The sequence below is a fragment of the Chionomys nivalis genome, chromosome 10 (assembly GCF_950005125.1).
Source record: "Chionomys nivalis chromosome 10, mChiNiv1.1, whole genome shotgun sequence".
In the NCBI taxonomy this organism is placed as follows: Eukaryota; Metazoa; Chordata; class Mammalia; order Rodentia; family Cricetidae; genus Chionomys; species Chionomys nivalis.
Genome location: NC_080095.1, coordinates 82,218,634 through 82,235,514, shown reverse-complemented (window position 1 = coordinate 82,235,514; position 16,881 = coordinate 82,218,634). Strand labels below are relative to the sequence as shown.

General features: G+C 48.8%; 1 protein-coding gene across 1 annotated transcript in view; it reads right to left on the bottom strand.

Annotated features, from left to right (window-relative positions):
* Positions 1 to 12,887: 12,887 nt before the first annotated feature.
* The window catches only part of Cdhr3 (cadherin related family member 3), a 62,843-nt gene continuing 58,849 nt past the window's right edge, over positions 12,888 to 16,881 (bottom strand). The window contains exons 18-20 of the mRNA XM_057782855.1: positions 15,161 to 15,209; positions 13,489 to 13,619; positions 12,888 to 13,239 (exon numbers count right to left, since the gene is read on the bottom strand). Of these exons, the coding sequence (XP_057638838.1) occupies positions 13,492 to 13,619; positions 15,161 to 15,209 (177 nt within the window). The 3' untranslated portion in view covers positions 12,888 to 13,239; positions 13,489 to 13,491. The remainder of the gene's footprint in view (positions 13,240 to 13,488; positions 13,620 to 15,160; positions 15,210 to 16,881) is intronic.

Below are 16,881 nucleotides of genomic sequence, written 5' to 3'. Positions count from 1 at the left end.
TCCTTCCTCTCTTCTTCCCAGAGTTCCTATCTTCTTACCCCACCTATCCTCTCCTGCCTACCTATTGACCATTCAGCTTTTTACTAAACCAATCAGAAGGTGCCATGGCAGAGACACATCTTCACAGTGTACAAAAAGCTTATCCCACAACACATGCATACAGAGAGAGAGCAAGAAAAGCATCTTTTGTGACAGACACTCTCTTAAAGATTTATTTTATTTTAGATGTGTGTTTGTGAGCATTTTGCCTGCAGAAGCCAGAAGAGGGCATTGGGTGCTTTAGTTCCAGGTGGTTGTGAGCTTCCGTGTGGGTGCTGGGAACCAAACCCTGGTCCTCTAGAAGAGCTACAATGCTCTTAGTCTTTGAACCACCTCTCCAGCCCCTGTGATACTCCTTTCATGGGGGAAACAAATCTCCAAAAGCAAGTGGACTAAATAAATTATTCCCAAATTAAGATGCTACAGCTCTGGAGAGATGAGTCACGGGTTTGCAAAGTAATAACCTGGGCTGTAGAGGATCCTTTAAGTTCGGGAAGGAGTTAACTTTGACGCACCCCCCCCCCCGGGAATGAAGTAACCAGATGTCTTAACACTGTCCATCTGGGGAAATTCAGACAAGCAATGGGGACCTTTGATACAGCCTATCCACTTATTAGATTCCCTCTGTCTGCCAACCCTGGTGGTTAAGGGTTTTATCTTATAACCAGGGTGATGGGCATGTCTTCCAGGTCATTAAAAGCTCACATATTAGGCCAATAGCTGTTCTTCCCACACCTCCACAGGGATGAGCCCAGACAGGTCTCCCTGGCGGAGCCTCCTAGAAATTTTACAGGCATTTTGGCTTGGAGATATAAGTCCTTGTGCTGCCTTTGAGGTCAGGTGCAACACTACAGAATATAAACAGACAAGACCAAGGGCAGCAGTGGATCCCCAGAGCCCTACCCTCAACCACAGAGGAAGAATACAGGGCAGATATTGCCTTACCCAGCCTGTCAAGTGGAGACTGCTTAACCCTCACTGCCATGCCCCATGCCCATTAGAGACCACCAGTCCCACAGTGAGACGGTGATGCTTGTTCTGTGTTTCCAAGGCCTATTGAGGTCCACACATGTCTAGCACTTCCTTGTCCCTAAAAGTCACTCAGAGATCAGAAACCAGTTCCACCTGTTGGCTTCTGAGACAATAAAATTGGATACCAGACCAGGCGGTGGTGGTGAATGCCTTTAATCCCAGCACTTGGATGAAAGAAACAGGATGATCTCTGTGAGTTTGAGGCCAGCCTGGTCTACAAAGTGAGCTCCAGGGTGGGCTCAAAAAGATCCAGATACTTAATACCTATATAACTTAAAGACTAAGACTTCATAGCAGAATAAACAATCTTTAAGCAACTGTGTAGCAAATGAGAACAATGACCTCAAAATGTAAACAGTGTATAAGTATCTTCATCAGAGGTAGAAATGTATAAGCAATATGATAAATATATCCTAAAATTGTATCAATATGCAAAATGTCTTAAAAGAGGTAGAAACATAGACGCATACAATCTGACAAAATAACTTTGCATAGGTGTACAAACATTATAAATAGAAATAGGAGCATATTCAATTTAACAAATATAACCTGAATTTGTATAATATATAAGAATCTATACCAATGTAAATTGTCTATAAATAATAGCTTAGAAGTATTCACTCTATTACTCACTATTATTATTATTAATGTGAGTAAACTCAGACTAATTACCTATTATTTCATTCATTTCCTCTTTTTTTGTGAGATCCCTGAGCCTACAAAATTTCCACCCCAACCCCCAACCCTATACCAGTTATAATAAACCACAATTGACGTCCTTAACTCTGAGGACAAACTCTGTTGGGAGAGGGGGCATTGTCTTCTAGAACTATTTCCAGCTGTCATTTTTTATGGGATCATGTAAAACTAAATTGATGGTTAAATTTCAACATTACTGTCTACTATAATTGCAAATAATCTGAGTAGTTGATAGGGTTTTTCTGAAGCTATTATTTCGAGTTCTGGCCAGAATTAACCAAATTGGAACTATCTTGAGCAGCTGGTACTCCAAACAGGTCTCACAGTAGTGCTACCAGCATCATGACGTCATATCAGCCAGGTGGAGTCATTGTTGTGGGGCCCCATCTTCTTCCTGGAAACTTCAAAGATTACTGCAGGAAAAATCTATTGATTGTGAAACACTTAAACATTATTCATAGATGTATGTTCAACAAAAGATAGAATATAGACAAAATAGGTTGGAGAAAAGTAAATTTTTACTAAATTTTTCTTCTTTCTGTCCCATACCAGACAGCTCCTGACATGAGATAGAAACTCTGAACTTTGTTTTAACATGCATGGATTTAGAAAAGGATAGCCATTGTCCAACTCTAAAGCCAGATTTGATTTTTAAGTGAGTCTATAATTCTACTGGGTAGTAGATATAAACATATATATAGAGAGAATGAAATTTTACCCTGCAGATGACCTGTTCTCATGGGTCATAGACGCCGAACAAAACCTTACCAGTAAGCCACAACCACATGGCGATACACAGATTAATAAAAATGGGTTAATTTAAGATATACGACTTAGTTAACAAAACGCTTAAGCTATTGACCAACCAGTATTGCAAACAATATAGTTTTTGTGTGATTATTCTGGGTCTGGACGAGCAGCCTCTGTCTACCTTCTGGGCTCCATCTCAGGCAATTCTGCCTAAATGAGAGATTTCAGTTAGAGAAATCAAATGACCTTTTCCTCTGAGGAAATTGATTTTAAGAATAAACAGCAAATGAGTCAATCGGCAGCAGAGAGGAGCCATGGACATGTGCAGAGGAGAGCCGAGGAACACAGGTCTTGAGACATGCTGGTGCCGCAGAACCATGGCAGCTGTGAACCCGAGTGTCTGTGCGCCGTGTCTGGCAGCCTACCTGTCCCAGGTGGGTACCACACTGTGCTTGAGGTGAAACATGGGCCTGATGCTGCAACGGAGGCATATATTGTTACAACAGCGTTTGTCAGACAGAGAGTTGCGGGGAGTGCCGCATGAAGGATGACAGAATCCCCAAAGTTTATACCGCAGGAAGGCGGCAGACTTGCAGGGACAAGAGTGTGCCAACATGGCCACATTTCTGAGGGCGTTAGTACAGAAGAGATAACGGTTGGGGCCTGTCTCAGTCTGTGTGCTGCCATTGCTGATGGGAGGCCATTTATGTAGCTCAGAGTTCCGGAGGTGAGAATTTACGATAGGTACAAGCTGGCATCTGCTTGGCTTCTGGTGAGGCCTTGATCTTCTTCACTTCATGGTGGAAAGCAGAAGGGCAAGTGGATGCATGCAGAAGACAGGGAGCAGGGACCAGACTTCCTCAGTAGTTAGAGCAGGGACCAGACTCCCTCAGTAGTTAGAGCAGGGACCAGACTCCCTCAGTAGTTAGAGCATTGGCCCATCCACGAGGTCTCTGCTCTCTACGGCTCAAACACTTCTTCTGAGGCCCTACCTCCCAACATGCCAACAATCAAGTTCCAACAAAAATTTCAGAGGGGGCAAACCCCATTCAACCTGGAGCAGGCCCATACCAGTTATCTTCCAGTGAAGGCATAGGCTGGAAGAGTAGCCAAGCGAGGGTTACAGTAAGCTGTGTAATTTAATTCCTTTAAAGAACTGCCCAAAAAATTGGTATTAGAACATGTGCAACCATATTCATCAGAACCCTCTGGTTTCAAGGAACAGAAACCAACTCAGGTGAACTGACAAAGGAATTCAGTGATTTCCACAACTGGGAAGTGACCTAAGGCCAGACCCAGCCTCGATAATGCTGGACACGTGTGCTCGACCTCACTCAGGAACCATCCATCCCTTACAGCTCTCCTCAGCTGTGGCTTCTGGCTGGCTGGCAGTCCCTTCCCACAGTCCACAGAGTCATCAATACTGACTTTCCAGATTAGCAGCCTGGTTACATTGGTTCACCTTGGGAGATGTATCAGAGCTGGGGAGGAGCAGCCATCTGGACGGCCTGGTGTAGGCCATGTTCTTAGTTGTAGATTCAGTCGTTGTCAGCTCCACAGGTACACAGGGCCGGCTGTAGAAAGTGGTTGTTGCCTGAGAGATAATGGACGGGTAGCAATCACAAATCCACCTCAATCAGGTAGGTGGGCAAAGATGCTTGGACTGTCTTTACCACCAAATCATTTTTAATGTTTGTGGGTGTGTGTCTGTGTACATGTACACACATACTCAAGCACCCACACGGTGCTGAGGTTCAAAGCCAGAGCTCTGTGCATGCTAGGCACAGCTTCCTGATCTCAGTCACTGTGGAGTCTAACTTTCACAGTGAATTTATTAGTTGAGGGTCTTACAGACATAGAAGTCTCCCTCTGATTGATTTAAATAGAAATCATATTTATGAAAGCATATTAACAGCTGACATTGTCTCCACAGGGCTCAGAGCAAAAATTAAACTCTAAGTCCACGAGCAACGCCCAGCTTCCCGCCCATCTGGTGAGCAGTGCCCAGCTTTCCGCATATCTGGTGAGCACAGCTCAGCTTCCTGCACATCTGGTGAGTGGTGCCCAGCTTCCCGCCCATCTGGTGAGCACAGCTTAGCTTCCTGCACATCTGGTGAGCAGTACCCAGCTTCCCGTCCATCTGGTGAGCAGTGCCCAGCTTCCCGCACATCTGGTGAGCGGTACCCTGCTTCCCACACATCTGATGAGCAGTGCCCAGCTTCTGGTGACATTGGTGAGCAGTGCCCAACTTCCCGCCCATCTGGTGAGTGGTGACCTGCTTCCTGTCCATCTGGTGAGCAGTGCCCAGCTTCTGGTGACATCTGGCAACAGGCCTTTATTGCATACTGCCGTGGGTATCTCCATTCCATTGTCACCCCGTACCTCCATCACCGAGACATGATCCAATGTTGAATCTGTCCCTTGTTTTCTTCTCTTCCAGACTGAAGTCTCATGATACCCCATCGATGCATGCAGTTTAGATCACATGACCGGGGCCTCTCCACATAACAGAGCCCCAGTTAGACACCACCTATAACGTGGCTGCATTCACCAGGTTTCTGTGTACTGTAACGACGTAATAACCAGGTTAGCTTAATATTAAATAGCAAATTTTAATGAAGGAATAGCTTATAACACCAGGGATCCAGCGATGAGCAGGAAATACAAAAAAAGAGAGCGGCGGGGTTCACGCTCGCCAGATTTATAGTAAACATTAGCCCGAGGCGAACACGTCCCCAAATGGGCAGGGCTAACCCTACACACCTGAAACAATTCGCTTGTGAAGATAAAAGACTTGCTTTGGTTTATAGTTCCAGAAGGCCCAGACCAGGACAGGGAAGACTCATTGCTTTGGGTTTCCAGTGGGTGTGCCAGACGGAATTGGCAGAGAGCACATGGCAGAGAAAATTACTTACATGGGGTGTGTGAGGGGTGTGAAGAGTAGGGTGGCATGCATAGAAAGAGGTTGTCCCACAATACCCCACAAGGACAAACCTCTCAGAACCTAGACACCTCTCACCAGGCCCCACTCTCTAATGGTTCCACTGCCTCTTAGTTGTGCCACCCTGGAGGTGGGGCATGCCATCACCATATGGACCTTGGGTGGGCTTTATCCAAACTATAGCGGTGGTACATTTCCCAGGTTAGGAAAAGCTATCAAAAAGCTGCTGAGCTGGCATCCGGAAGGCCCAAGTCCACTCTACTGTCCTGAAAGGCCAAGCTGTCTATCTCTTCCTCCCTGTGGAGACACCAAATAATTGAGCCAAGGCTGGTTCTTCCCAATGTGACCCCCTAGGGAGCACGCGAGCCCATGTGTAGGGAGATAAAAGAGCATAGTTAGCAGAATTGTTAACAAAACTTGAATGAAGTGTGGCATGCAGATATTTCCTCTCAGCGAGAGAGGCTGACAGAGGCTCATACTTTCATTATAAAGACAGGTCCCCAGTGGGTCCTGGAGTATGGCTATGCCCCACTCTGGAGCCCCTGAAAGTCGCTAATAAGCTCATCCCAGGGGAGGGGTGGGGCTGGTGGGGTGTGAGGGAGATTGTTTGTCCCCAGCAGAAATGCTGCTCTGGCCTGTGATAACCAAAGCAGCAGCCCCCAGCCGTGAACGAGAACTGGGGAGAACCTCCCTAGTTGGATAAATTCTCCAGGGAGCCCGAGGTGCTGCAGCTCCTCCCCGGAGACTCACTGACTTGACTTTTCTCTTAGGTCTGTGGACTGCTTCATCAGAAGCCAAGGCCCCTCGGTGAAGACATCGCTCACTGAGTAGCAGCAATGTTGCTGGGCTGACACTGGGCATATCCTGCCCCCTGTGACGCCTTCAGATTAGCGGGAGCATAAGTGGAGCGAGAGGAAGCAAGGCAGGGGACAGACTCATTAACACGCTATTACTTTGAAAGCAGCTCTCCTCTGTAAGCAGAGGTCTCTCATCTGATAGGAAAGCATGATTATTCTATTTTCTGCACACATAACCCAACAATAGAGCATCTCCTGCTGGAAAAATCCACTGGTGTCGCCCTCAAGTACACTTAGTTATATTTAATAGATGATAAGACGAAGGCTAGAGGAGATAATGATCACTGAAGGACATCTCAGCGGTGCCAGGCACACACAGTTCCTGGGTGAATGCCGGGAAAGACAGTCTCGGACACTGGGAGTGTGGCATGTTGTCTATCAATCTCCCTGTGACCCTCCAGCTTCGCCATTTCCGAGGGGGTGGCCGGTTCCCCCGAAGACCACTAGGTGTCGCTGTGAACCTGTGAGATACAGGCCTTCCACGGAGACCCAACTTCCCATCCGCTAGGTCTGTTTTCAATCAACACCTTGTCAGTTTTTCTCCCCAAGGCCCCAGGGGTGTGCTAGGAATTTTTATTTCTTGAGAAATCCTGTGATTCAGCTGCCCTTTGTTGGCCCTGCTTGAGAGAAGAAAAGTTGTGCTTGCTCCTGCATCCCCGCTCCAAGCCTGGAGGGGTGGGGTGGGGCAGACGGGGCGTGGGGGAGATTGTCCCCAGCAGGACCCTGCCTCGCGCGCGAGTCTCTCCTCCCCATCTTTCTTCCTCTTCATCCCCCCTTGTATCTCTGTCTCCCTGTCAGTGACACTGGTGACCTAGCCCAGTCAAAGCCCCTGTCAACCCTTAGGACATTCAGGACACCCAGAACAGAGCTTGTGGCTGCTCTTCTGACACCCTCCCTGCTGCCCCCTCAGATCCTCCGCTACTTTCCGGCTGGGAGGCCCCCGGCCCAGTGGTTCTCAACCTTCTAATGTTGTGACCCTTTAATACAGCTCCTTGGGCCGTGGTTTCCCCTCTCCCCCAGCCATAAAATTATCTTGCTGCTACTTCATAACTGTAGTTTTGCTACTGTTATGAATATCTGATATGCAGGATATCTGAAATGCGACCCCAAAAGGGGTCGCGACTGAGAACCGCTGCTAGCCTTTTCTAAGCCTCGGTTTTCTAGTAGACAGTGTGCCCGCAGGTGCCCACACTAAACAGAAGATCAATCCGAAGGCGCCCAGGTATCCCGGCAGGTGATTGAAATTATTACCACAGGGACCATCACATGAACACGCTGACACGCACAGCCAGACAACAACACCGACTACGGGCGGGACCTGCATCCTTCTGAACCTGTTAAAGACCAGAATCCTGGGGTGTCCTTAGGGCTGCGGCTGATTGGAACCCCTTTACTTCTGCCGGCACTGATTAACTTGTGGATATGATTAACTTGCAGATAGCCCAGCTGGGAGCCGCCTCCATCAACAGCCAGAGCGTGCTTGGCAAGAGACCATGGTAACTGTCCTGCAGCTTTCCTGGAAAAGGCCACTTGAGGGTGGAGCTGCAGGTTTGGACAGCGTTTCCTGGTTTCCAGCAACCGCGTAGCTGCTGCGGTTTCCTGGACTAGGCAACAAGCAAGTCCTGACCGCGGGTGCCTGAAGCTGCTCTCTGCCTGTGTTGGGACCACAGGCCCTGGAACCTCCTGTGCCAAAACGGAGAGTGACCAAGCTGGAAAGACTTTCCCAGAAGCCCATCTGGAGCAGACCGTGGAGGCAAAGGGGCAAAAAGAGGACAGCGCCCCTGCTGGCCTACACGAGTGACTGCTCCCCTTAGGCCTGGGGAACATTGTAAGAGTAGGAATAAAATTGAGAAAAAACAAAAACAAACAAACAAACAAAAAAACCCTCATTTACTTTTCACACACCAAAGCAAAGTGCAGGACTGGGCACCAAGCGAAGTCCTGCACAGCCGAGCCCTTCCTCGACTGGAGGGGCGAGGCGGGATGGGACACGGGACACAGCTCAGCTGGCTCCCTGGCTCTGCGGCTCCTGAGCCCTTTCTCCAATCTTCCGTTTCTCATCTGTACTAAAGAGATGGACCTCAGACCCCACTCGGAGAAGGCTGTGAGGATCAGCGATCAGGCGGACAGAGGATAGAGACCTGGCTTGTTAGCCACAGCAACCCAGAGGTTTGCCCAGACCGGTCTGCAGACTGCTCTCGACCAAGCGAGGCCGTGGCTAGGACTCTTCTAGGCTGAGCAGAGTACTCAAGACTCCGTTCTCCAGACCAGGTCCAGCTCCTCGAACTGCGTGGGCAGAGTATTGGAAGGACCAAATGCCAAACTCTGTAACTGGGCTGACAACTCCTCACCTATCTGTTCAAAATGCTTACGAACCTTTATGCTCTGCTGGGGAGAGTGGGAGGTGGAGCAGCGAGTGAGGGTGCAATCTTGTCTTGCAGCGTCTTGTAAAGGTTCGAGTTGCTGTATGCCCCATTAATCCCATCTTTAGGTATATACACCAAATAAATGAGAGCTGTGTCCACAAAAAGCTTGTGGGGCATGCTCATCGTAGCCATATCCACTATATCATACCGACCAATGAATGAATGGCTAAAATATGTGGTACATACATGCAGTCAACTATAGGTAGCCAGTAAAAGTAAAGACGTATTGATATACCTAAAATGTGCCTGGACCGTGGAAATATGCTAAGCGAAATACGCAGAATGGAAACGGATCGTGTAGGGTTTTCCATTTATATGAAATATCTTAACAGGTAAATCCGTAAGACAGGAGGATGACTGGCAGGTGTTGATGCCCGGAGACAGGCAATGACTGTTCATAAGTAAAAGAAAATATTTGGGAGTTAAAGCCTGGTGCTAATTGCACAACCATGCAAACACAGTAAACCGCAATGAAAACTACGGTGCGTGAATTAAGCCACAATAAAACTGTTACTTTTAAAAGGCCTCTTCGCATGCCAGCTGGAGCGTGCTCTAACTGGAGGAGCAAATGAGATGGGCAGTGCAGGAGGGAGCCCTTGTGAGCTTTGCCTACAAATCAGATTAAGCAGCTGCCCTCTCTGTCAGCCTCCGAGAGCGGCAGAGCAGCCGCAGGCTGTTTCACAGCAACCTAAAGGCTCGAGTATGTGGAGGTCCAGGGTTGGGCGGCAGGGTGTAGCCCGTGCTTGGGCCGGCTTCCTACTCCAGGAACCACGCAGACAGATGACGGAGCTTGTGAGCACGCCTTGCTTCCCTTGGTCTCAAGACTTCTAGAAAAGAATTCTGGGTTTTCCAGACCCCCGACCAGGAGTGACCATTCTGATTTGTGCCCATGGAGACGGAGGATGGGGAGTACTAGCCAAAGAACTCATATGGAGACACGTGGAAAGCGAGCGTGTCTTGTAACTCAGTTCCCTGGTGGGAGGCAGGCTTTTCCGCACTGAGCTGATCCAACACACAGTGTACTTGGGTTGAGTAAGGAGCCTGTAGCATTTCATGCAGACAGGTGCAGAATTCTGACCAAGAAGTCCTTCTAAGCTCGTCTCTCTGCTTCTTGGTAGCATTGTTTAGAATCTTGGGAGGAAATCCAGTGTGGCAGAAACTCTGAGGGCTTCCTGCTCTGCTAATACACCCCCAAGAGCAATGGCTATCCTGACTAGATGCCAGCCGTTGCCCTCAGGGGAAGTGGTTGTGTAATCTTAAGTAACTTGGGAAGACTTCACCAAGGGAGCAGCCTACTCCCCTGAGACCCTTTGCCCGACACAGGAACAGGGCCCAGGAAAATCGAGGACTTATTCTTACCCGAGACCCTACCTCAAAAACAGAGTTGCAAGATTTTCAGCACCCCAGTTTCCGCCGCTGGGCCCAAGCCAACACTGTCTTCTCACTCTGCATCTGCCCCTGATCTCCTAAGTCTACTCCCACAACACCATCACATTTGGAATAGAAGGTAAGGCCGTGATAACAGTCCACAAGGTCCTCACCATGAGTGCTCCTCTTTGCATCCCTATGGCATCATGTCCCCAACACCCAGGTAGACAGATGGACATGCCTGCCTGTTGGGAGCTGTGAATCCCCCAGATCCTGAATTTCTGGTAAACAACTTGTAATGCTTGCAGCTGCTCGTAGCACGAGACCCTCAGGATGATGGCAGAAGAGTGGTTTCTGGTGGGTTTGGCTGGGGTGTGGTTATCAGTTAAGGATCTCTATATAAGCGGCTCTGGTACACAATAAAGGGGGCATTCCTGTTTCAAGGATTCTGGCATCAAGGATGACCCGTGTCTGTCTCCGTGTGTCTTTGTGTGTGTTTTTTTAAATATTTATTATGTATACAATATTCTGCCTGTGTGTATGTCTGCAGGCCAGAAGAGGGCACCAGACCCCATTACAGATGGTTGTGAGCCACCATGTGGTTGCTGGGAATTGAACTCAGGACCTTTGGAAGAGCAGGCAATGCTCTTACATCTCTCCAGCCCTGTCTTTGTGTGTTTAAATCTTCAGGCCCTTGCCCGACTCGCAAATGGTCTTATAGCGCAGGTGCCTCAATACAGGAGTAGTACCATACTGTCACGTAGTACAGGCGGGCAGTACACCTGCCTCCACATGTACCCCGAGCCTTGCCCTTGTCCTGTTGCTGTCTGTAAGGTTCTTCTCAGATATCTGAATGTCCGACCCACACTTCCACTGTCGGAGTCTCCTTTCTTTGTGGGGGCCTTCCCTGAGCATCTATTTAGAGTAGTCCTCCGGGTCCACTAAAGCGCCTGCTTATTTTCCTCAAGGGTATGTACTACCATTAACATATCATCTATACGCTGTGTAAATTTTTTTTTACCACATTTATATATCAAATGTTTCCTTATCATCTCAGCAGAAGCAAACAAAGATGAGGTCCCAAGGGAGCAGCAAAGACCGTGTAAGGTGTCAACCACTCTGTGATGGAAAGGGAAAGGTTTCTTCAGGTTGCCTTGGTTAGAGGCTGCTGCCCTGGAGAAGCTGTGGGTAGGGTAGTTGAAAGTGGAAGATGTCTGTCACTGGTGTCTTTGTTTTTCTCTGATTGTCTAAGTTAGAACCGTCTGGGGCCCATTGTTTCTTAGCAGTCTAGACTGTGATGCCAACGGTGAGGGGGCACCCCCTGATATTCAGCTTCCTGGGCTCAGGAGGTGGCTAGCTTTCCTGGAAAGGCTGTGGGCCAGAACTACTTTTCTATATAACCTGGCCACCATTTACTTAAATGTTCTGACCCCTCCCTAGAATATAAACACAAAGGACACTGCCTCGTTCACTGCTATGCCTGAGCTACGTCTTCGCAGCGCAGAGTAGCGCCAAGTACTTGGTAGACACTTGCTGGCAGTGAGGTAATTATGGAGCTGTTTGTCTCCATCTAGACAGAAAAGCTGTGACTTCCACATGTGGGTAAAAGATGAACCTCGATCGACCTAATTCATCCCAGTCCTACAATTGTTTGCTGAGAGCTTGCTACCTGCTGTGGTAGCCACTTCTGATTGCCCAACACAAAGACAGCCTGTAAATGTACAGATGGGCAGTCCCAGTGCTTTGATCCATGCTCGACACCCCCCCCCCATACACACAGCTTTAATTTCTCCCCACCTTTAACGCCGCTGCAGTTCCAGGACTTTCTTTCAGATAGTGTTCTGGCTCGTGCCTACTTCCTCCAGCCCTCATTCAGGTCTCGAAAGCATCCATGTGATAAGGAGTTTGAGGGGAGGAAGGACTAGGGTAGTTTTGGAGGGGGGGGGACAAGGGATAAACTGAAGCAAAGGACAAGGACACACATGCATGGAATGTCAGGCTCAGCTGTGGCTTGTTTGGTTTGTTTTTAAGACAGAGACCGACACTTTAGCACAGGCTGACCTGAATTCACAGTTTAGCCCAGGCTGGCCTCAAAGTCAGATTGTCCTGCTTCACCCTCCCCAGTGTAGAAATCCATTGTTTCATATTCCAACTAAAGCAATTAATTTTTAAATGGTGTAGCAAAAATATCCTTGTATGCTAAGAGACTCTGTCTCTAGCTCCATCTCTTTCTCCACAGCTCCAACTGATGAGATCATTGCACCTCCTAAGGAAGCACTCACCACCACAGCAAGCGCCCCGTGAGCTAGTCATCTTCTGAGCTGGCTTACTGCCTTAAAGCAAGTGTTACAGCTTGTCCCCTATGCAGATGCCACGCAGGAAGTCTGGTATTCTGAGTCTCCTTTCCCTCTCCACTTGACTCTTTATTGGGGTCCAGATTAAAAAGTCCATTGGCCATGGGATTTATCCACAGAAGAGCCATGTGGGGTTGTAGTGACATTGCGATGACCTGGTCACCTGAGGCCGGCTCTCTACTTGGGCATCTCCACTACTTTTTGACTAAGGATCCTCAGTAAGTACATGTGTACCCTGGAGCTACCACAGCGTGGCTCTGCCTCATCCAACTGGGGCAAAGTCATACAAGGGCACCAGATAGAGAACTGGATTAGTGTTGTGAGCTGCATGGTGGTCCCCCAAACACGACACTCAGAGAGGAAAGCCATTTTTAATGAGTTTTTCAAAGGCAAAACTAATCTACAATGTTAAAGAGGATAGTGATTGTCTCTGGGAGAAGCCTTCATATTAACAGGGTGAGCAGCTCCTCAGATCTGCATGGTTTGTCAAATGCAAGATTCATCTAAATAAAATTAAAGTAAAATAAAAGAATGATGTCGTATTCCTTCTTCCCAAATGACTGGCTCACTGTGTCCATCTATGTTTTCAAAAACCACTCGTGGTCTCACACAAACATGTACAGCGTTGAGCATCAGTGAACACAAGGACGAGTGTAACACACTGTGAGGCTAAGCTGAAAGGGTGTCCTGGCAGCCATTGCAAAGAGCACATAGGGGCAACTTGGCCTGCACAGGTCAGCACTCCCAGCCGAAGGACACAGGTAGACATGAACCTAGAGAGAAAAATTTCCGGGCTATTTCAGAACAAGGCCACTGTGTGATCAAATCCCATTTCAAAAATTTTAAACTGTTTTGTCAGATACCCCACTCACGACCCTGGGTGTCTGAATTCCTTCTGTCATGTTTGTGCCCTTGCGCCAAAAACCTGTTACGGTCCCTGTGCAACTTAAGGCGGGGCGCTCCCCCACCCCCACCACACACAGGATTGCCCCTGTCCCTCAGGAGGTGCCGACAACACACACCTGTTATTGCCCTCCCGCAGCTGTGCCTCCGGGCTGGGCACCCGGCTCCGGCCAGTTGGGCAGTTGGGTTAATGGGCCTTTCCACCTCCTGGCACCAGTTTTTGAGTTGAATTCATAGATTTCCCCAGTCACTAGGGGTAGATAATACAGCAATTGTATAAAACAAAAAGTTAAGCAATTCCGCTTGCTCTCACTTCTCCCTCTGACGATTGGGGAAGGATGAGGGAGGCCAGATGATGTGACCCCCTGCGACGGAAAGACGCTTGTGAGGCACGCAGACAGTCTTCTGAGGCCTGCCTCTCCCCCAGGCCCTGCAGCCGGGACACAGTGCCTCTTGAGATGGGAAGGTTGACAGACTCTTCACCATCTCACTTGTGAGATGAGGGGACCAAGGGAATTCCAAGTTCCTTGTGTCTATCACAGAAAGCGGGTTTGATTTCTAACGGGTTACCTATGAGGATCTGATTTGTTTTGTTTTAAAAGACCCTTGGATTCGCCATACAAAGGAATTCGCTAAGGGCGGGGAGCCCTTGATTCTTATTTATGTCGGGCTGGCAGAGAGTGTAGACACTGATCTGGTCCTGCTGGGGATGAAGAGAGGCAACCATTCCCATTGTGCTCGAGCCAGCAGACACTAACTGATGTGTTGGTTCACACTGGGCCGGTTGGCTCCTTTCTCCCCGCTTTCTTCTCTCTAGTACAGAGGAATGGCGCAAGGCTTCCCTGGCTTTTTTCCTTGTAAGCTTCGGTTTGGGGCAAGCCTGGCTCCTGCCACCGCAATACAACACAAATGGCCTCTTCCGGCCCAGGATCCCACCAGCACTTATGCTTAATATGGGCACATTATGGTAACAAGTACCTAATAATAGAGGGAAATCTAATTCCAACAGCCGCAGCTTCTCACTGGAGAGGAGCCACCCTCTTCCAAGGACTGGAGCCGCTTGCTCAGGAGGGTGGCGGGGAGCCAGCGCACTTGCCTCCTGAGTTTCCTTCCTTCCCTTTATCCAGGTCTATAATTGAGCTTTGTAAGCGAGGTGTGTGTGTGTGTGTGAAGGAGCTGACCTTGGAGCCGATTTTAGGGGCAATGAGAGCTCTGGAGGCCAGTTTCACCTTATGTTCATTCGGTCAACCAAGAAGTTCTTGGCCCTGATCTGGGAAGGGGGAGCCAAACTTGCCATGTCTGCTACTAATAAGTCGGTACTAAAAGCATGTCGGGAAGACTGGAGGTGAGAGAGAATCAGTGGGCAGGGGACATAGGCCTTTTTGAATTCACTGTTTTCCTAAGTTGGTGTGTAAACAGGCAGTGGGGGAAGAAATCACACCCTGGAGAGCAGCGGCAGGTGGGGGTGCTGAGGCATCATGGAGATCTGGGTCTGCACGTCTGTGACCCCCCCCCCCGCCCCGCCCCGTTGCACCCAGGCCCCGTAGCGCCCTCCCCCCCCACCCCAGCCCCGTTGCACCCAGGACCCGCCGTGCCCTCCACCACCGCCCCTCTGCACCCAGCACCCGCGGCGCTTCCCCCCTGCTGCACCCAGCGCCCAGCTTAGCCATGTTAGAACTTAAAAGGGTCAGCCTCACACTACAGACCACGTGGCCAAGGTGCCAAACCAGTGGACACTTCCCAACTCCTGTCCCAGAGCACAAAGTATCCTCAAAGGTGGCGTTTGGTTACCTGGGTCTGTGGCTTCTCCATCAAAGACAGTATTCATCTGGATAGATTGCTAAGGAAAAGAGATTGCTTCTGGCACAATGCTGCGGATGTCCCTGGGCAAGGCCACCCACCCTCACGGTTGCGCTCTTTGCTTGTGGCTTCTTTCGCTATTTCGTTTTATTCGTTTATTATCTTTTTTTTTTTTCCAGACAAGGTTAAGCCCAGGTTAGTCTTGAGCTGGGTGTGTAACCACGTCTGCTCTCAACCTCTTGCTCTTACTGACTGCTGGGACTGCAGGCATTTACACCTGGCTTTCCTGGCTCAAACTTTGGGACTGGGCCACACGTTAGGGACACCACCGTGACCCAGGCAGCTCTGTCTGTCTCCATAGTTTGTCACTGACAAACGGGCTACGATGAAAACACAAGGCTATGATAGCAGAGGTGTCGGATGCTGTGGGACCTGCGGGTTAGGGAAGAGTCCTGAGAAGAAGCTGTTTAACTGTGTGGAAGCCAGAGTCAAAATGCTGAGTGCCTTGGGCTAAGACTTACAGCATCTCAGAACACCACTGTCAGGCAGATGTGGAAGACAGGGCCCTGGCATTCTTACCTCCAGCTACCCACCTCGCCCAAAGCCAACAGTGCTTCCCTAGGGCCCACCCTCCGTGATTGGTATTCTATGCTATTCTCCAGAGATGAGCTCTGCAGAATGTGTCTGTCCCCAACCCATGGACAGTCCTTTCACCACATGACACCCTAAAAAAAAAATCACATGTACTCACTCATAAGTGGTTTTTGAACATCAAGCAAAGAAAACAAGCATATAAATCACAATCCCAGAGAACCTAGACAACAATGAGGACTCTAAGAGAGACATACATAGATCTAATCTACATGGAAAGTAGAAAAAGACAAGATCTCCTGAGTAAATTGGGAGCATGGGGACCTTGGGGGAGGGTTGACAGGAAGGGGAGAGGCAGGGAGGGGAGCAGAGAAAAATGTAGAGCTCAACAAAAATCAATAAAAAAAGTGACAAAATCTAGATCCTCAGCATGTTAGCGGGAAACTATTCAGAGTACAGTGGCCTCTTCCTTACCGGTACCACCTGGCTACTCCCCCACCTCTCGGATGCTGAAGAGAAGCAGTGAGAATTGCACATGTTTCATCTACTAGATCATCTAAGAAGCCCCATGTTTGATTTTATGAGGGTTTACTTATTTAATAGATCAATGTGGCACAGTTTTAAGACCGTCTATGAGTTCATCCCCTGGCACCCTAGGTGTTCCTTTTAGATGATAAGACCTTGGAAGCCCAAGGCTATTCCTTCCTCTCAGTAGCAGACAAATCAGAGAGTAGATGCCCTAAGGTGTTGAGTTTAAAGCAAGGGTCTGCCTTTAGCTCCACTGACCCCTCAAGATGCATACTTACCAAAGGTAGTGTCTTACATCATAAATAAGGTTAATCAAGGGGAAACAGAGATCAGGGAAGGTATCAAGTTTTAGCTCTTCCCAGTGAATGTATCAGGCTCAGTAAGAGAAAGCAAAAGTAAGGTGAGTGTCCTGACCTAATGAGAAGCCCCCATGGGCTTCTGTGTTTGATTACTTGGTCCTCACTTGGCAGAACTGTTTGGGAAGGATGAGGGGGTGTGGCCTTGTTGGCAGAGATGTGTCACTGGGCGTCAGAAGCCCATCCATTCCCTTCCTCCTTTCTCTCTCCCCCGTGGCTGTATCTGAAGATGTAAGT